The 21,140-nt window shown below is 41.7% G+C and overlaps 1 protein-coding gene across 3 annotated transcripts in view; it reads left to right on the top strand.

Annotated features, from left to right (window-relative positions):
- The window catches only part of HOMER2 (homer scaffold protein 2), a 66,479-nt gene that overhangs the window by 33,324 nt on the left and 12,015 nt on the right, over nucleotides 1–21,140 (top strand). For all 3 annotated transcript variants that reach the window (XM_030014388.2, XM_030014390.1, XM_030014389.2), the window contains 4 exons: nucleotides 9,035–9,166; nucleotides 16,074–16,166; nucleotides 17,473–17,612; nucleotides 19,161–19,317. In XM_030014388.2, the coding sequence (XP_029870248.1) occupies nucleotides 9,035–9,166; nucleotides 16,074–16,166; nucleotides 17,473–17,612; nucleotides 19,161–19,317 (522 nt within the window). The remainder of the gene's footprint in view (nucleotides 1–9,034; nucleotides 9,167–16,073; nucleotides 16,167–17,472; nucleotides 17,613–19,160; nucleotides 19,318–21,140) is intronic.

Raw genomic sequence — 21,140 nt, 5'->3', positions numbered from 1 at the left:
CAGGTGAAAGAGAGCTTGTGGAAAGCTGAGAAATGGAGCAAAGTAAATGCCAGGAAATTTGGTGGTTCCCTTGAGACTGCATCAACCAGAAATCATGACAATCTGCTCAGGATGTGTTTTGGTTTAAAAAAAATAATAGAAGTCTAGAGCTGTAGAACTTATATCACTTAAATATTTCTATATTAATCTCTTTCCAAGTTATTAACTTTGAAATGTGAAAAATCCTCTGTTCATTGTCTGGATTATTTCTGGAAGTAAATCCTTCCAAAGCTGGTTAGTAAGCTTAGGAGAAAAGATAACAAAGTGCTGGCAACAGCTGTATCCTTGACAGAAGCACAGAAGCACATCTGCCACTGTTTGATCCTATCTGGCTCATTTTTCTGCTTGTATGTACAGTGCGTGCGTGTGTCACTGGCTCTGGAAAGACCACACACAACTGAATCCAGGAAATTGCAGAACCCTTTCCAGAAACGCAATTTGTTACTCTTTAAAAAGAAGGGGAAAAAAGGAAAAGAAAAAAAAACCATGCTAGAGGATTTCTTGCTGCACTGCTCAGCAGCCAGTAGGGAAACTTTGGTCTGGGTAGATTGTTCCTTTTTAAAACCTCTCCGTAAAATTTCTCGGAAAAGCTCTGTTAAAGAAAGTGTTTCAGCACATAACTGCCTCACGCAGAGTTGCTTCTGATCACCACACTCGAGTATGAATGTGGCATCTGAATGTGCCAGAGAGGTTAATTAAACCATGTAATGTTATTGTAAAGAAACCTGGAATCAAGCAAAGGATAGCTGGTTTAGGTTATGGTTCTGGAACTTAGCAAAGCTTTTGAAGAATCTTGAACAAATTTTTGGTGAAAATAACCCATGCCTGTAGTTAGATGAAAACTAAGAAAAAATTAAAAGTTTTTAGTAGCATCATCAACACAGGCACAACATGGTAGAGTTTACAGATGTTTTCCCTCATCTTTTTGGTTTCATTAGCTGGTCAAAGCAAAACCTGTAGGACGAGACTGAAATAGGCAAATTTATAGATGGTAAAAACTTCCATACCTGCTCACCAGACTCCAGGGAGTGCAGTGGCGCTCAGCTTGCTTGTGGGTTTTGCATTGTGCTGCCGTTTTCTTCCAAAAGAAATTATAAGGGGGCTGAGGAACCTTGTGCCCAAAGGTGAGCTGAGCACATGCTTCATCCCCCCGAGATTTCCACAGCCTCCTCCCAGGGTATTAGGGACTTCCATCAAGAATTGCAATAAATGCAGTATTGGTTAGCTGTTGGTTTCCTAATCTGACACTTTTACTCCCTCTTTTTTGAAGTTCAGGTACTGAAACAAATAAAGAGTAATTCCTATAAGCTGTGCTTTATGAAACTCTAAGGATTGCTTGTCCACTGAAACAGCTATGTAAATTATTTGTTCCCTTCTCTCCCCCTGCTGTAGTGCCAGAGGTATCTAATACTTGGAAATCCCTATTTGGAGAGTTAATGTATCAGACATGCTAATCAAGTCATGCCAGATGGAGTTTATAAATAAACTACACTGCATTGTGTATTCTTAAAATTTGAGCATCAAGCATAATTCAAGGCAATATTTTCCTAGTTTAAAAAAAAAAACAACAAAAAAACAAAACAAAAAAAACAAAAACCAGAAAACCTAACCATCACTTCTTTCTTGATTCTGGATTGTGAAGTCACATCCAATGGCACAGTGGTTGCTAGATGGAAAATGAGGAATAGTACAAATGACTGTCAACGATTAAATACTAGCTGAAGCCCAAAGCTACTTGTCCCTGAGGAGTGAACAGGATGATCACATGAGCCCCAGCTAACCTCCATCTAGCTTTATTTTCTAACAGCAAAATAAGGGATGAGGCATTTCTGAGGATGCAGAAGGATTGGTATTTTATATTATTTCATAGATACCTTGTATCTTCCGTTATGTCAGTGTATTCCTCCTAAGTGTTGCTAGACCTGATTGCCTTTGATTGTTATCTAACAGTGACCACTTCGAGGTGCTTTAGAAGATGCCAAATAGATCCTGTCATCTCCTAAAAATAATGTACCTGCCCTTCTTGGCCATTCCTCATGCCAAGGAACAGTTTTTCCAGATTTCAGAGAGGAAGCAGTAAGCTATCCTATTGCTGACCGCTCCCTGGGGTGTGTAGGTTGTTAAAGAGTAGAGGAGTCGTTAACGATGACCCATGGCCATGCCATTTCTGACCTCTGCAAAGGGACCTTCAGGCTTAAGTGAAGCTGTTGTCATACAGCTTGAAGGATGCAGAAAATGATCAGTGCTTAAATGATTCATATAGTGATCTGCTTATACTGTACACAAAGATTATATGCTTTTACTAAATCCTCCAAAGAGTGAGTGTGATATAACTATGGGGGTTTTTTTTCATTGTATCTAGTTGTAGATAACACAACCTTTTCCCTCACCCCAGATTTAGTCACTAGGAAAAAATAGTCTCCACTGTATTCTTCTCCCTGTCTCTGATAAGTTAGAAATCTTATTTCTCACGTGAAAACAACACACAAGCATCTTGGTTTATATATTTTGTAAAATGTTGCATGAAATTCCTGGGTAACAATTTGTTCCAGCATAGAGGGTTTGAAAATCCTTGCTGTAGGTTTTCTTCATGAAACAGCTGCTGGTGCTTTGAATCGTGTGGGTGGGTGGATGTGTGTGCTGTGCCTAAAAGGAAAAAAAAAGATCTAGTCAGATGTCAAAGCAAAAATAGGAGATTTTAGAGATTTAGACTGGGTGGAGGAGGTGGGCAGCCAACTCTGCAGAGATGTTAATTACCTTGGGAAGAGAAAGAGTGCAATGGAGTAGGTGTAGCAGGAGATTTACTTAATAGAATTCACATAATCATGAACCCACTTTCCTTGCATTTAGACATGTTCTCAGTGAGGGCTTTACAACAGAAATACTTTACCAGAGGAAAACCAGTTATTAGTCTTTTTATTGGAGAGTGGGGGCTATTTTTACATCTCTTTTCATGAAGGAGGATAAGAACTGTATGGGTTTTGTTGATTTGTTGGCTTTTGGGGTTAAAAATGAACCTCATCATTCATTGAATTACCGTGGGAACGTAAGGTGATGCAAGATTTAAAAAAAAAGCTATGTGCAACTGTAGAAATGGCCCTTTTCCCCATAAAGCAAGCAGCAGCAGCACTTTATCCATAAGAGGTGAGTCTCCTCTCTGCAGAGGGAGCTCAGGTTGGGAAGTAAATGCTTTGGACTGCAGCAAGTCCTCTGCAGCTTGCAAGGTGTCCTGGCATCTTCCTCTTTGCAGAGTGCGGATGAATCACTGCAGTTCCCCTTCCACTCCCGCCTCCCACAGAAATACATGAGGTAGCTATGGAAGCTTTTGGAGTCCATTGATGGGTGAAATAGCTACTGTCCTGGTTAACTGTGTAGAACAGAAACTCTTGAAAAGCAGTGGCTGGCCCGGCTTACTAGCACTGTAGGGATAAAATCATGGGTAACCAGAGCCAGAGTGTGGTAGTAGAGGTCCTGCCAACTGTTGCCTACCCTGTGCTCTGCCCGCCCCGTCATGCACAAACGATGAAGCAGAGCAGGAGGAACAGCAAAATGGAGAAATCCAATGCTCTTCTTAACATAGGGTTACAGTGCTCCCAGTCTGATTAATCCATACCCTCAGCCTGTCCCAGGTGAAGCACCGTGTACGTGTCAGGCGCAGCAGATAAAGCAAAGCTAGAACAAGTGCCGTTGCTACTTTCAGTTTTCCCAGGCTTTTTTATTTTTAAAGACCTTCTGCAAAGACTTAGCAGGAAGGGTGGGGAGAAAGATTTGATCACATCTGCTGGCCCTGATTTGTAAAACAACTATAATAAATCCTCCTGCATTACAGGTTCACTGTTTTGGCCAAAGGCTGTTCTTTCTTTCATGCCCAAGTTCTTACGCTGCTGTGAGCATGTCTTTGTGCTGCTCCTGCTTTACTCTGTTAGGTGGCCTCAGCAGGGGACTCTTTTTTTTTTCCCCTTTGGTAGCACTGTCTTGATTAACAACGTGTGTGTGTATGTGTGCTGGCTTTGTAGGACTAGAAATGAAATGATCAGTTTATCACCACCGACATATTGGTGAAAAGTTGTTACATCTAAGTCTAGAAGTTCTCAGCAGAGGTAGGAAGGATGGTAGGTAGCAAAGGATAGTGCAAATCATGGAAACATAGGTGGGTTAATGCCACAAGGGAGTTGCTGAACATTTGGGATAGAAGGAGAATTTCTCTACAAATCCAACCCTGCCTCCTGATCTTCACATCCAGTGTCACAAGCCCTTGTGATTCATGTCGACTTGATGAGCTGGAAGAACCTGCTGAGCCTGTGATAGCTGTGGCCAGAGGATTAGCAGCTTCTTTCCCTCTTCAATTCTGTTTTTAGACTGGGATACATCTTTACTGAAGATTAGCAGCCTGGTGCATTGGGGAAATTAAATTTCACAAGGGCTGCAAACTGGAAAGCACATATTCAGAGGTGTGAAAATGAAATGGGGAGGTTTTAATGTAGTATCTTCTTAATGAGTAGATCCTATGGCTTCCAGCCCTGGGGCTTTTCTGGAGGTGAGGTTACTTCAGAGTAACAGGTGATATGAATTAAAAGGGGATATTCCAGAGTAATTCCTAATCTGGCACTCTTGTCCCAGGATAAGGGGCCCTTTTCTGATTTAATTTAATGCAGTTCCAAAATATATTGGCTAATATATTCATTAGCTATTTCATAGCTGTTATTTTGTCTTTTCCCACGTAGAGAAGCTTATGACAGGGCTGGCTGAACTGGCTTATCATCCCCTTGGTGGGTGTCTCATCAGAGGAAGTGTCCTGGCCGATTCCTGCCGGCGCGTTGGCCCTCCTCCTTGGGGCTGTGCCGGTGGCTCTGCCAGATGCCCACCGTGATCGTTGCTCTCCTCCCCTTGGAGCTGAGCTTGCTCTCATCTCTGCTTTTCCCTCTTGCGAATCTGGCAAGCCGGGGCCAATGCGACCAGGGCGTCTGCTGTGAGCTGAGCCGACAAAGCCCCGTGTGCTGTTCCAGCTCCGCTCCCTCTGTACTCCAGCCAGCTGACATGCGTGTTCACCTTACGTTAATGAAACGGTGACTTGGGAAAATGTGTTTTCAGGAGCCACGTTGGCTTTTCCCCTTTAGTGCGCAGTTGTGGTACAGGGAGTGTGGGAGGGGAACCCTTTAAATACTCGAAGCATCGCCTAAAAGAAATGGCAGCTGTATATATGGGCACTGCTCATATGTTACGAGCAGCAGGAGCTGCCAATACTTTTTTTTTTCCTTCTACGCACTCAGGTTGTCTTGTGACCTCTCCCTGCTTGATTTATTTGGCAGTTTCTCTCCGTGGGAAGGCAACGGGATGGGTGTGTTACAGCCTATGAATGTTCTGCTCTACGCCAGCTTATTTGCATTCACTTTTATCTGATGAATATACCTGGTGTGTTTCTAAATGTCTGGAGTTGTTTCTGGTTGATGTAGCGCTACCTTGTACTGTGAACATTCTTCTGTGTCATGTTCAAATAAAAATTTAGATCTGTCAGGATTGTTTTTCTCCCAAAGGAAGTGAAATTAGTATGAGATTTTGTTTGGCTTATGTGGATGTATCAGGAACGTTCACCATCTGATACGTTTGCATGTAGATGAGAGCACAGGCAGATTTTTTTTTTTTTAACTGCATGTAGACAACTCAGTCAGTATGATGAATGAGTTTATTATTCTGTAAGGTGCTTATTATATTATGCTCCTCTTTGCCTTTGTCTTTAGGGAGAAGTCTTTAACCACTTCAGGGACTGATTGCATTTGATTAGAGAGTAGTTTGTCTTTTGAATCCATTATCCTGGATGAAAGTCTGCAAGTTTATTCCGTTTTCTGATGCAGCCGAAATTGTGCCATGTGTGTATCATATGAATGTTGATCGGATGCAACGTTATTTCATAAGAGCCCATCTGAATTGATGAGTGGCCTTTTCTTATAGAATTATAATACTGGATTGCAGGTAGGGGTAGAAAAGAGCCTGTGGGCTCATCCTGCCTGCAGCAGCTTTCAAATAGTGCCGTTTCCCTTCTGCGCCCTTCCTCTCAGCTCCTTCTTCCTTTGAAACTTGAAAATTCTGCTTCATCCCTTCATGAAAAGAAGACATTTTTCCCAGTTTGGTCAAACTTTCCTGTTGTGGTGGCCACAAATGCTTCCCCTGTCTTCTGCCCCAGCTAGAGACCTTCTGCCCGGGAGATGGAGGAGTGGTGGGGAGTACTTTCCTTCTGGTCTCACATAACTGCGGGTGAGCCAGCTTTGGGAGGCGGGATAGGCTGGGTTACCTGGCAGGGGTGCTTGCAAGCCTCACTTTTCATTGTTCTTTGAAATCATAACACCCTTTCTTTCTTCTAAACACAACCAACATGACTGTTCCCTGGCCAATGTATTGTCTCTGCTCTGAAATGATGACCAGATTTACTTGGGAAGAGAATGTACAGGCTGATGTTCCCAAAGTTTAGTGTTACAGCGTCTTCCTGCAAGAGTGATGAGGTGATGGGGTGAGGATGGGGAGGAAGACCGGGTGGATACGTGAAATGTACCTGCAGCATCCAGCTCCTCTGAACTGTTTCCATGAGCTCTGATTTAATCTCCTAAGCTTCTACTTAGGTTTTCACTTCTCTGTGGGAACGCAGCATTTCTGAAGTGCCTGACTGACAGGGGAGGATTTAAGGAAAAAAAAAAGGCAGAGCCAGCTTCCAGGCAGTTTCACTAATTGCAGCTTATTATAAATTTAACAGATAAACTGTCAGTTTCTTGAAGGTGTGTGATCACCACAACCTTTTCTTAGATTCTGCGCTGGCTGTAGAAAAAATTAACCTCTAAGGTGCTAAGCTAACATAGTGCATTTCATCGCTCAATAAGGTGTTCCTTGGTTTACAGTTTGCAGGCTTCATTATTCCTTTTGCACATCTTTGATAATATTGGACTGTGGTCTAAAAGATATGTTTGGTGGGGGGTTTTTACATATTTGTATTTCCTCAATGATTACTGTAGGAGGTATGCAAGAATTTTATCCTTCTCAGAGTCTGTTTCCAGTGAGTGAAGCTTTTGCCTTTCAATAGAGTGGGTCATTTTATTAGCTGTTCCCCATAGATGTATAATTTGATAGGAACAGTAGGACTGAAATAATACTTTTTATCACTCAAAATTTCTGGGTATTTCATAGCTTCTAAAATAAATTCTGTAACTTGAGAAGCTAAACATTTGTAAGTAGTTCATCTGTCTGATGTAAGATTTTTAAAGAAGAAATATACATATAGCACTTTCCTTAAAGTTTTTGGAAAGCATCCTGATTTTCTGGGTTGGTGGTAGCTTTTCCTCCTGTTCTTGTGATTCTTTGTGTCATGCAATCCTCGTATCATCATAGACCCTTTGCATTGTCAAAACCCTACATAAAATCTCTGCTTTTCTTTTAATTTAAATCTCTGAAATCACACTTAGATTTTATATTGGCTGTGTTTCTGTTGTGTGACTTAGCCGGAGGAAGGCACGCCTGGGCAGCTTTGCTTATACCTCTGCCTGTCAACCAGCCATTCAAAGACATGTTTTGACCCTGAAAGCTGATGTCTGTATGGTGTGTGCTGGCCAGCACTGGCTGCAGAGTCACCTCTCCCCCTTTCTTGCCCTGTTTATTCCCATGCAAAAAACAATTTTGGGGGTACCAGCCACCTGGCCTACCTCTGGTTTGATCCTTTTGGTGAAACTTTCAGTGGGAGGAAATGGCGGAAAATCGTATGTCTATTTGAAAGTGATGATGCAAAAAGAGGGAACCACTGAAGCTGAGCAATTTCTAAGAAAGCAAATAAAAGCATCAGCAGAGAGGTCAGAAGTTAGGGAGGGGACAGAGGCAAGTAAAGATCTTTCTCTGGTAAATTTAATTCATACTTTTTGCTAGATGTAGACGATAGCTTAGGAAAAACACTGCTTGGAATACATAGTAAATGATGTTGCCAGGATAATTCCTGATCATGTTAATTAAACTGTCCCACAGATTTGGCTTAATTACTGCGTAATTTGCATATTGGAAATGATGGTACGCCTTACTAAAGAAAGCTATTCTGTTAGCAGAAAGAACATTGTACTTGAATTAATTTCCAGGGGAAGGAGTCTCTAGACTCATATAATGATGTATCTTGAAAATAAAGTTAAGATTTTTGATAACGAGTTGACATATATCTCATTCCCTTTTGTAAGATTACATTTTATGCTTGTTCCACTAAGTTCCTTAGAGACCTCATCACAACAGCCTTCCTCTTGTTGGCTATTTCTTTAATTACAAGAACAACTGTTGCTTTCAAGGTTGCTGGTGGTGAAACAGGTATTAGTTAACTTGTGTAAAGTGGCAGAATATTTGTCTTGAGGTCCACATTTGATACTGCACTTGTGGTGGTGGTGGTGACGCACTTCACCACCCTTCCAAGTTAAACTCACTATTAAGCTATTAGTTTCTCCTTGTCTTGTTTTGTGTTGTTTGGGGTTTTTTTAAATTTCTGACATGACTCTGGCATCTTACTTGTGGAGGCCCGAGGCCAAATGGAGAAATGCAGAACTATCTCTTTGCTCTTCCAGTCTGAGGGCAGGTGTTGCTGGTGGACACCCTGCGTGGCGGCCTCGGGCCATCCCGGGTGCCTGGCGGGATGGTGGGAGTAGCCGTGTGCCTTTGTAATGCTGAAAAAAGGATTTTGCATCTGCATTTCTGCCAGGATAATTTTATAGCTCCTGTCCCTGCTGTTGCTTTGAGTTCAGTGATGTTCCTGCAGCCGTGTTTAAATGCAGGACCATGATAGTTCTTTGGAAAAAGAAGACAAAACGTCAAAATTCCTGCATGAAGTAAGACAAGATAGAAACTGGTTTGTATTGGGAAAAATCTTCTGAATACAGCAATTTCCCAATAGACTGCTCATTGCTTTGGATGATATTGTTGCTAGGATATGCATTTCCAATGTGGCTTCTACTTTTTAATTATTTTTTGATCTGTTTTTAAACAGGTGATCATAAACAGCACAATCACACCTAATATGACCTTCACTAAAACATCGCAGAAGTTTGGCCAGTGGGCGGACAGCAGAGCAAATACTGTGTTTGGTTTGGGCTTTCCCTCCGAGCAGCAGCTGACAAAGGTAACAGGGCTCACTGAATTTCTGCAAAGGGTGTCCTGTTTCTTGTTGATTTAGAATTGCATATACCCATCCAACCACTTCTGAGCTGCATGCTTCTGCAAGTCCTCTTCACCTATGCAAGCTGCCCATCTCCTGTAATTACCCAACGTCTGTATATACAGAAGCAGGCAGTATTGCAAACGGTAGTCAAAACTGCAACTTAAATCTGAGAGCTGACGACGGTACTAGTGCGGTGATCTCGATGGTATCGTGCCCAATGTGGCTGAAAGCATTTGTGTTTTCAGATATTTACAGAAACAACCTGAACTCTGCAGTATTTTTTGGCATCTCCCTGGCCTATGTGCTCATTTCAGCTGACAGTGGCACCAACAGCAAAGGGAACCACTGATATGCCAGGACTGTTGGCATTAGGGCTGCCTAATGTGTCTGAAGGAAGAGAGTTGCTGTCCCAGCCTCAGAAATGTGCGTTTTGATGACTTGCTGCCACTGGTAGCTAACCAAGGTAAAGGAGTTGCCAGCCCCCCGGGGCTTGCTGGTGCCCTCGTTTTTTGCAGATACCACTGCTGGTGGGGCCGTGCTCTCAGGGGGCTCGGTAAACTGATCTGGGTTAAGATAATATTGCATTTTTGGCATTTCAGCTCAGTGGTGTGATTTGCAGAGCTGACCTAAAGCTTCTTTATCACAGACCTGAGGAGGTGGCAGTGAGCGGTGGCAGGGACGGGGGATGAGTAGCCAGGGAGGTCTGATGCCGCGTTTGCTGGCAGAGCTGCCTCTCTCAGAGAGCAAACTTGTCCATGGGTTTGGTATTAATGCAACACTTCCCTGGACCAGGGACTGACTGCAACAGCAGGCTTGTAAAGTCTAGAGCTGCCTCTTGTAATGAATAACCAGCAGTTTAAAATACATCCTCTGTCATTAGATTAGTGGTCTTGTCAAGTGCCCATCAAGCAGCTGAGATGTTTGTTTGTTCATGTAGTAAAAAAACCCTACTTATCTAACACATAGTTGACACCTGAAGCATGGCTACTTGGCACTGGGTTTTGTCAGTTAAAATTGTGTCCTTGGGCATGGCACAGAGTCTCTCGTGTTGCTGTCCTCTTGTGTGCTTTGATAAGAAAAGAGTCAGGAGAACAAGATGTTTCTTGTGTCTAAAATAGCAATGGCAGACCATTGCAATAGAAGGAGGACTTTTCCATCAACTGGGTTGTTACAGGAATTTATTTTACTAAGTTTGCCTTACCGAGTTTTTCCAATTTCCAGAGGAGAACTGCATTTTTTGCAAGTATTTCTTAAAGGTAAAGCGTATTTTACTTTTCATGTTAAATTATTTTTGGATTTAGGATGTCCATAAAGGTGCCATGGCAATAATCTGCTCTTCTGGGATGCTAAGGCCACCCAATCAATCACATGTAAAACTGTTTTTTAAAAATGAGGTGCTGGTGATGGTTATGTTTTATGATGCTTACTCAAGTGTAGAGGACTGCTCATTTCACTTATGCATATTCTCCACTCCCGTGGCAGAGGTCAGTAGCTAGCAAGTAGTATGGGAATATGGGAGGATTAAGGTGGACCTAGGGCAATAGTTTGTTTTGAGTAACAGATAAGCATGATACAATGCAACCTTTGGACACCAAATAAAATAATTAGCACCATTGGATAGCAATTTTTAATCCCGGATTACTGAGGTCACACCACTGCAACATGACAGGTGACCACACGGTACGTCAGTGCTGACTGGGGTTAAACATGCGCCACGCACCGCGTGGAGCAGGTGGTGCTGAGGCTGGCTCAGGAGACGAGAGGTATAACAAGGCACAAGGTACATTTGGAGGTCCTTGCACCCTCATCAGAGAGATTTTACCATATTCTCCAAAACTGTCCAAACACGTACTTTGAATAAATTTAATGCTGGTATCAGAAAGCAGCTCTTTAATGTTCATGTGGCCAGACTAGAGCCAATGTGAAAAACATATTGTGTGGGCACAGGGGCCTCGGCATCAGCTGTGTTTCTCTCCAGATCAGTTTGCACATCTGTTTGCACTGCAAGATCTGCTGAAGAGCCCACTGCTGATAATACAGCCTTCTACTTGCAGGAAGAGCTTTCCAAATCAGCAGACTTTTTTCTGGACAGAATATTGAAGGGGAGCTTAAGGGGAGCACTTCTGAAAATGGTTCGAGATGATCTACTTAAAAAAAAACAACTGACAGTTATCTAGCTGGAAAATGTAAGAAAACCTTTTATTACCACGGTGCAAAGCAATGGGATGAAGATATCCCTTGTCATCCATGCTCCTCAGTTTAATTATTGAACCATTAGTAAGAAAGATCAGAGGTGGTGCAGAAATTACAGATGTGTAAGTGTATTGGGGACAGTAAAATCAAGTTTCATTTTATGTTGATATCATTATACTCTTATAAAAGATATAAATTAAAGCTTGCCAGTCTTATTGGAAATAATTGAAGCTTTTAGTCAGGAATTCGAAGAACACACTAAAACCCACTAAAGCAGAGATCAATTGCCCTGACTTAAAATAAATAAATAAAGCTGAAAAATATCTGCTGAAAACAATGAATAATAATGAGACAGGAGAAGAGGTTAGCACGACTAAAAACATTGCATTTTTAAGTGTATCGGTTGGCCTAATAAAAGATATTGCCTCCTTCTAATGCCCTGCTTCTCTTGAGATACTTAAGCATTAATCCATACCTATAGGGAAAAACAGTTCAAATTAAACATGAGCCATTAATGAAAACTGCATTCAGTGACCTAGTAACCTAATTACCATTCATATTGATTGGGAGAATCCCAGGGCTTAAAGTTGATGTCCTACTCAGGGTCCTTCTTCCCTCTTGCAGGACTCATGACCCTCCTTCCCCCCCTTCCTACCCTGTGCCTCAAAAAGGTCTCAAGACATTATTCAAACATTGCTACAGCCAAATCGAAACAGGAATCAAAGGAGAATTAATGGTGTGCCTGGGTGTGATGAAGAGGCAGGGCTGGTGCTGTAAAGATAGTGATGTATTTTGCACACGAAGCAGTTAAATAAAATGTCTGCTATCATTCAGGATGCTTCCACACAGACATGCTGTCTGAGGAGCTGTAGGTAGTCAAGGGCATAGGGACAACGATTTATACAGGTGAGAAACCCAGTAAACCCAGACTTTGCACATCATAAAGCAACTGCATCCAGCATCTGGGAAGCACTGGACTTTATTTCTATGCATGCGTGCACATTATGTGTGCGATATTTGCCAGGTGCTGTGTTGCAGGGGAGAAAGCTCGAAGCAGAGCCTGCCCCTGCCCCCAGCACGCAGCGCAGCCCCCCCGGTCCAACCGGCATCGCATCGGTGCTGGCAGCGCACTGGCGGTACTAGAGCAAATTACCGGCCACTTTCTGGAGTAAACAGTCTTGTTTGCTGCTGATCTGCCCAGTACTAAGGGCTTATCCATAGAAAACCACGGGCAAAACAACATGTGCGTCGTGGGTCACGGCACGGCGGTGCTCCCCAGCGGGAACGTTGCATCACCCAGCCTTCTGCGAACCAAGAGGGTGATGAAATATTTATGAGACTGCTTTGGGTGGGAGCAGCTGTTTCATCTGACAGTGGTACAATTTGTCAGTAGGAGATGTAAACTATAATGTCAGATCAGGAGCTTAAAATTTACACATAGAAAATAATGCTTTTTAATGTATAAAATGTTAAGAAGGTCTATTTAAATGTATATATATTTCTCCAGGTGACAAGCTGGCTGCAGATTTGAACAGCCTTTAAATAATTTGTGCAATGCACAGTAGCATCCTTGAGTCCCCATTAAATTTCACTGGCCAAGACTCGTAATCAAACAGTGCTCGTGGGCTGCAGCAGCCTTAGACTAAAAGGCTTCACAAGTGTTGGTAGCAGCAAATCTTTTCCATATTGCAGCCTAGTCTCACAGCTTCCTGGGGCATGGGAAGACACGTCATATAAACCGTGATGGGCTATTGAAGTGGTGTTTAGTTGGCGTTTCTCCTACTCCGGTCTTTTTTTTGCTAATTTTGGGGAACTTTGCCTGCCTGAGGACGAGGGTGGAGGAAAGGGAAGATGAAGGGAGTGAAGATGGAAGGAGGAGCATGATGATTTTTTTGGTTTGTTTTGGGTATTTATACATGCATTGCCCCTCGAGACCACATTTACCAAGTTTTCATTTACTAAACAGAAGATTATTTCACCTTTTAACTAGGAGTTTCACATTTTAAAAGCACTCCCTATTGTTGAAATGTTTTGATATCTCCAAGTCAACTTAGATCCTGGAAGCGGCATATGATTTTGTAGTATCAATTATTTGTGAGTTATTTATGTTTGGGACAGAAGAAATCAAGTACTGGAGAGAAAGCATCTCTCTAATTTCTGCCAGTGATTAGACACTGCGGCCATGCCATCGCTCTCAGAAATGGCCTCGGGAGCTGGGTAGCTTCAGAAACGCCTGGTCTGCTGCTGTAGCAATTAGCGTTGGTAATGCTACACAAGTTTGGGCTGTCACCACCATGTTGCTGCACTCAGAAAAGTAATCAAGTGAAAGGCTTTAACTTCATAACAAGACAAGTGATCCTCCATAGCTTTCAAAAATAGACTGTTAATAAAATCTAGCAGGTATTAATTAGCTAAGAATGAAAAAGAAGTGGCAGCAGAACACTACGGACTGACTGTTTCCAAGTGTATGGCGTAAACAAAAACCAGAGACAGTCTTTCACCACCATTACACCATTACAGCTGTCTTAACGTTTGTAACAACGACAAGAATGAAGGGTAATATTTTGACTCTTAAAACAGAAGATCTGTCACTGAGATGGTGAAAAATTCAGTTATTTGTGTTTGTTTCTAAAAGCAAATGTGTTAAATACATATGTTGGTGAACTAGAGACATGACTGAAATCTATTGTGCAATGAGATCATTATTGGTTTTATAAAGAAGATTAGCTTTGCTCAGTCGTATACAATTTTTTATTATGGAAATGTGGAAAAATGTCCTTTTCTTCTCAGCTCACAATTTTTCACAGCAGTCTCCTGTGTGGTTTATGAAGATAGCTGCAAAAAAAAAAAATTGATAGATCACTTCCAATTCTTTTTGTCTTTTCATATTTCATATAGTCCATGAAGAACCCTCATAAATTTTTCATACTTGCCCATAAAGATTTATTGTAAAAGAGAGACTCAAAACAGCCCTTTACTATCTGCAAGAAACCCAAGTGTAGAACTTACTGTTGGTACAATAATTTAGAAATAATCAGTTTCTTATAGCTGTTTTGTCACAGCAGGAGATACATTTTGTGTAAAGTTGGAGTTAAATCACTTAAGGCGAAAATGTAATGTAGTTGTTCCTAATGATCTTTATAGTGCTACAAAGGTAATCAAGTAATTTGTGTGTGTAGTGACTGCACATGTCATCAGATAGCAACTACTGCCATCCGAGAGCACGTACTTTGCATACGCAATTTCAGCTGTTGTATAGACAACAGCTGGATTCAAGAGCTCAATCTTCATTCATAAGCATCGTCACAAATCGTAGTCTACACCTGAAATTTCACTCGGCTTTGAGAATGTGCTCATCCATGGGATTTAAGAATTATGTATGTGTGTTTGGTGGAAATTTCCATTTGTGTGTGTTGTACAAAACACAGGTGCCTCCACATATAAATCCAGATTTCTCTTACACCAGTTGGAGAAGATTTATCAGTCTTTACAGTCCCAGTATTTTACTGAGAGAGGGCATGCTAAATACCTGCTGTAAATCTAAAAATTAGAAGATTAATAAGTGGATAATGATTCTTCCCATTCCTTGACTATAAAATGTGATGGGTTTTTCATGGTTTTATTTACAATTTTGTCATAAGTGTTCTGAATTATCCAAGGATATAATGGCAATCCTTTCATTCACAAACTGTGCAATAAAATACATCTGTTTATATTTTTACTTTTAATATGTCTTTCCTTTCTAGCATTTCAAGTTTCTCAAAATGCAGGCAAGCAAGAGCTTTAGCAGAAAGACAGAGTTACCCATTTTTATAGTGGATACATCTTAATTAAAAAAATAAATTATGTTTTATGCCTTTTCTTCCATCTTCGCAATCCTTCTTTTAAAACTTGAAACACTGTTTAAAGTGTTTAAAGCCCTGCAACCCTGACTGGCTGTGATAATACTTGTATTTCAAAAGTGCCAGACTAGCTTCGGAGCAGCTGTCCTACAGCAACTTGTATAGATTGGGATCATTACTTTTCATCTTTATCTTTCCTTTCCCCTGCCTCCCTCAGTTTGATATCACCCTCTTACAGGAAGCATTCCAGCTTTTCCCTGAAGTCTTCTACATTTATTTTTGCCAGTAATAAGAAAATTAGACCAGAAAAGCTCTTTTTTCATATGGCCCCATCGTACATTCCAAGCTACCTTCTTCTCATTTTTTCTATGTCTTGATAATCCCTTGCTTGCATTCTGCAGATGAGCTCATTTGCATTCTTTAATTTAATTGACTGGCTCTTAGGAATAGAAGCCATTGATAATTTTTTTATCCAAACATATGTCTTTTATGCTTTCAACTTTAATAGACTGTCAACACCAAGTGAGACAGAGGAGGGGGAGGAAATAAACAAAACCAAATCAAACCAGGAGACACTAATAGCTCCTTTTTCTCCATGGGTTTTTACTGTGATTGGCCAGAACTACAGGGATGTCCCTCTTTTAGAAACACCCCCATTCCTTTTGAAAGAACCTCCCTGCCAAAGAATGTAAATGTTTTTTCTTGCCAAAATTTTTAAATTATCAAAATCAGTTGTTCAGTTTTGGAGACCTATGAACCATATAAAGACAGTAATCTGAACAGTTTAATAGATGATAAATCATTTTAATAAATATCTTTCATGCTTTTTCCAGTTTGCAGAGAAATTCCAAGAAGTAAAAGAAGCTGCCAAACTAGCGAGAGACAGATCTCAAGAGAAAATTGAGACCTCAAGCAATCATTCCCAGGTTTGTAATTTAGCTTTAATACCTGTACATATACAGGATAAATAATTTAAAGTTAAATTCTCTAATGGACTGTACCAGCTTCTGGCAGCAAGCTTAAACTATATAAAATGAAGATTGCCAAAGGTAATTGTCAGCTGCTGGACATTAGCACTGTCAGAGGAATATTTTTCATCCATCCATGCTCTTTGCCTTCATTTAAATCTAATTTTTTTCAGCAGTTCTTGAGCTGTTATATAATAACAGGGAAAGCTATACATCCCTTGATTTCTACTGTTTGGGTCACTGGAAAGTAAGTTGGTGTAGTGCTTCAGCAGACAGTAAATGAGATTCATCAGGGTACTTCTTTTTGTCATCTGCCTAAAATACTTTTGTAGGAGTTTGGTTTGCCAATGGAGAGAGTGACTTTGTGGCCGTAGTGTTTCATTGCCTAGGTGTGACTATGCACAGCTGTGGTGTGGGAACTGAGACAGTGCTTTAGTGAGTCGTTGGAAGAAGCTTGTTTTGCATATTTGTACAGTACGCTTTTCTAGACAGCACACCCTGATATAGCCAAGTGCCTCTCTGTCCAGGGAGATCTGGGTTTCTTACAAACTGAAGAAATTGAGTGTTGTCCCAATCTCTCTGTATGTTTGACTGTAATTTCATATGCATTGCATTAGGTAAGAATGAACCCTGTTCAGTGGGTGTTCTTGGCCTGGGCTAATGTTCGGAGGACAGTTAGATGAATTTTGATCAGAGAGGAATTCAGATGCATGATCAGAAAAAAGCTGCTGAATGCTCTTAGTCTTGCAACTAACCCCCTTTGTGGGGTTCACAAATATCGATCTGAGAGGCTGACTTCGGATACTCATTTTTTAAAGACTTTCGTCATGGCCTTTATGGTTCACTTTGTTGGTGATCAGCACCAAGCAGTGTATGAATGGCATCTCTCTGGAGGAGCAGTATCTTCTTTTTTTTATTTTTGGTTCGGACTTTGTGTGCTTCCAGGTGCGCTGTATTGTTTCATTATCTTAAAAAAAAGAAACAACCTTTAGAAAACAAGAGCCTTGTCAGTTAAAACACTTTAAAAAATTTTTTTGGATACTTTAAACTTCCATTTTGTGTATGATTATAATTTTTTCATTCTTTTTAAACAGACCAGCTTTGCAGACAAGATGTAAAGAGTATGTGTTTGTTACCACTCTTCTGCCAGGACAGCATACGTAGACTAGGTCTCAGCAGGGTGGTGTGGGATCAAGATTACAAAGAAATTGGTGTTGTGGTGTTGCAGGAGATATCCAGTGTTCATTTCTGTGTTGTGCTGCAGGAATCTGGACGTGAAACACCATCTTCCACTCGAGCATCTAGTGTGAATGGGACAGATGATGAGAAGGCATCACACAGTGGTCCTGCTGAGGCACATCTCAAGTCTGAGAATGATAAATTAAAAATTGCTCTAGCCCAAAGGTGAAGTTCCTTTAATACCTAAAATGCACTGGAATAGCATGCTGTAATTATCTGATGGCTAATGAAATTATTCAAATGTAATTGCATTAATTTAAAATGATGCAGCAGAATGGATGAATGAGCAGATTTTAGCAAGTACCTCCTGGTATCCAGTTGAGAGATATTTACCATGTAGTTTTTTTCCTGGTGTAGTTCATGATGAAATAAGATCTCTTTTATTCTGCTGATGCCAACTCTTATAACCACCTTCGTTTGTGAAGTTTTAGAGCTACAGAAATAACATTAAAGCCATGGGGGAGCAATTGCTACTGATAATATGTGAAACCAATCTCTCTTCCTCTTTGAGTTTGCTACATTTACTTTGATGAAAATAGATATGGATATTTAAAATTATAAAAGGGAATGAACTCGACCATGAAAAGTTGAAGTGAGAAATATAATTTCACTGGGCTGCTTAGAAGTCTTAGGGGGATGTTTCTAAAGCTGTGGACAATGCCCCTTGAAGTCACATTTTTTGCTATGATAAATTATTTGAAAATGCTGAGAAGAGTAATTTGCAGCCTTAGTGAAAATACAGGCACTGGAATATGCAAAGTTACAACATTAAAATAGAATAATTCTCTACTGGGATCTTGCCTTGTCTGCCTCTTGCATGTGAATGTATCTGTGAATGGAAAGAAAATCTAACAGCATCAAGCTACTCTTAAAAAGCTATTTAAAAAATAAGGCAGCAGCACCATAAGCAGTATTACCCAGTGAGCAATTCTAAGGTTGCATATATTATATTTGAAGTACATCATCTCTCTTTATTGACATTTCGATAGCGTAACCTATTTCAAATCATAACGTTTGCTCATTCCACCTGCTGAAGACACCTCCACAGGCAAGTAGCAACTAGCATGTAGGGACTTTCAAAGCCTTCCTTCCATTCACTCTCTAATCTTGTGCTCTACGCTGCCGCTTGAAGCTTTGGGGAATGAGTAGTTTCATTCTTCAGCATTATGTAACACTTCTATATTTAAGGCTGAGCATTAAAAAAAATCGAATATAGATGGTGTCAACCCCCTGACATCTTCTGTTCTGAATTATTGTACCATCTGCAAATGTGTAGAGTCGCTTTGCTGCACGGGTCCCACGTCCGCAGGCCTGCACTGCAGCGGGTGCTCAGCGAGGCACAGCCCCGCAGCTCTGGAGGTGAGCGCACACCGTGCACAGTGCCGGAGTAAAACCCCTGTTTGCAGATGGTGGGGATCCGACCTGTCAGCTTAACCCTACGGCCTGCTTTGACGGCAGGACTTTTGTTCCAGACACACAGGTCACCATTGCTGGAGTTGATAGATCCCTTTTTTTCGGCAGAGACAGTCAAATTAAGGCTTACGTTCTCCTTGGGCAGGCAATAGCTGAAGGCAATTACATACCTCTGAGTATTCTAGATCTTATAACAACAAATGATTGGTAAACACACACCATGAGTTTGCAGTCAGGGAAAGAATAATGAGCTGCAGGATTATAAGAGGAAGCCACCTAATGGTGCCCTGTTTTTCTCAGTTCATCCAATGTGAAGAAGTGGGAGACGGAGCTGCAGACGCTGCGAGAGAGCAACGCCCGGCTGACCACGGCGCTGCAGGAGTCCGCAGCCAGCATCGAGCACTGGAAGAAGCAGTTCTCAGCCTGCAAGGAGGAAAACGACCAGCTCAGGAGCAAGGTAGCAGAGCATACCCACAGGAGAGCCGTCTCTTCCAGTCTGCTCCTCCTGCCATTGCTCTTTCTCTTGGATTTCTGCTGCTTTATCTTTGTGTGTGTTAGGAGACAGATTGTATCTTTGAAAGGGAGGTGGACGGGGAGAGCGGGTTAAGGCAGCTGCTTCCCTCTGCACACAGCGGGCAGGGAAGTTCAAAGGGCCGCGGATCAGCGGGAGGACTGGTGCTGCCACATCACGTGAAGCTCCCTGCCTCTTGATTTGGGAGACTTGGTGTCAGCAGGGGTTGCTGGCTGCAGTGATAAAATGGAAAGGTTTTAAAAGCGGGATTACTATTGCATATCTCTTTCAAAGCTCACTTAAACACTGCCAAATGATGACTGAGCAGAAGGCGTAGTTATGGCCTGGTTATCCACAGGAAACCAAGCTGGGAACCACTCAGTATTAGAAGCAAATCCCAAAGGTGGGCAGGGGAATGAGGACATGAGTTATGCCCTCAGCACTGCGGGCTGTGAGGTGGGGGGTCCTCTGGTGCTGTCGGCGGGTGCATCTCGTCCAGAAACCTGCCAAGAGGCATTGTCAAAAGCCTTTTCCCCTCTGTTACTGAGCACAGCGTTTCTCAGTAGTGCAAGACTGAGGGTGAGCAGTGGCTACGGTGGAGAACAATTCAGAAGTTTAAATTTTTAAAGCCTCAGGTTAGAGTAGTCATTCGTACTGTCCCTCAAGTAATACTGTGCTGTCTGTAACAGCCCTACATGGGGTTGGCACCAACTTGGGCACGGGGAGCCTGGTTTCCATGAGCACTGCTTGCAGGGATAATTTCACTCTATTCATTTTAAATGTCTTTGGAAAAGCTGGATCCTTTTCCTGCTCACTTAGATGGAATACTGGGACATTTGGAGTAGAGATCAGATTGTATCAGTCTCGTGAGGATTTTTTTTTGGTTTAGTGTTTGCTTTCAAGAGGGAAAGAATTTTGTATCTTTTTGTATGCCAGTAGGCTGCAAATAGTATTTCAGCATTGGAGGTGGCCTGGCTTGTCTGTCAGCACTGAAAATCTACATGGAGCAAGCTTTTTCCCAAGGCAAATACTGTCTATCTATTCGCATATATTTTAGGTGTGCACAATGATAATTCAGAGATCAAACCAGAGCTGTATTAACTGATGTTACATTAACAAATTGGTATTAGTTGTTACATGATTTGGGTTCCTATATCCAGTCTCTGTTGGATAGGGGAGAAGTGAGAGACTGGAACAGTATGTTATAAGAAAATATCATAATTTGCAGTGTAGTTTTTTACTTTTCTGTACTGTTGCAGAGAAAAGTTGTTCTCATTAACTGATGAAACATGCAATATCTCAGCAGCTGAGCCTCGATATGAAGAGATTATCAAAACACTGCCTTACTACAGCTGCAAAGTCATCATACTGGTGACTAGCCAGACTGTGCAGCAACACTGTCTCTATAATGTGCTGCCTTTTTCTATACAGAGAGGTTTTCTGAGCTTTTCCCCCAGGTAGGTTCCTTGCTCGGCGCTCATGCTGCACCACTGCAGTGCCCTGGGAAGTTCCTTCTCCTTTATTAATTGGGTCAGAATTTTTTGCATGTTGCTCTACCTTCAAATGAGGGAAGTTATAATCCCAAAGCAACACAAAGCTGAGAATTAAAGTACATACTTCAATGAGCTGGCCCGTCGGCCAGTGGGAAGTACATCTCCTGGGAGCTGAGTCCAGAGCTGGCAGGAGGAGGTATGGAGAGAGCAAAGCACGTCCCTGGGTGAGAGAACAAAGCGGCATATGTTGCTCTGAACTGGTTCTCCCCCCAAAGT

This window comes from Aquila chrysaetos, chromosome 5 (genome assembly GCF_900496995.4).
Source record: "Aquila chrysaetos chrysaetos chromosome 5, bAquChr1.4, whole genome shotgun sequence".
Lineage (NCBI taxonomy): Eukaryota > Metazoa > Chordata > Aves > Accipitriformes > Accipitridae > Aquila > Aquila chrysaetos.
Note: the sequence above shows the minus strand (reverse complement) of the source record. Positions and strands in the feature narration are given on the sequence as shown.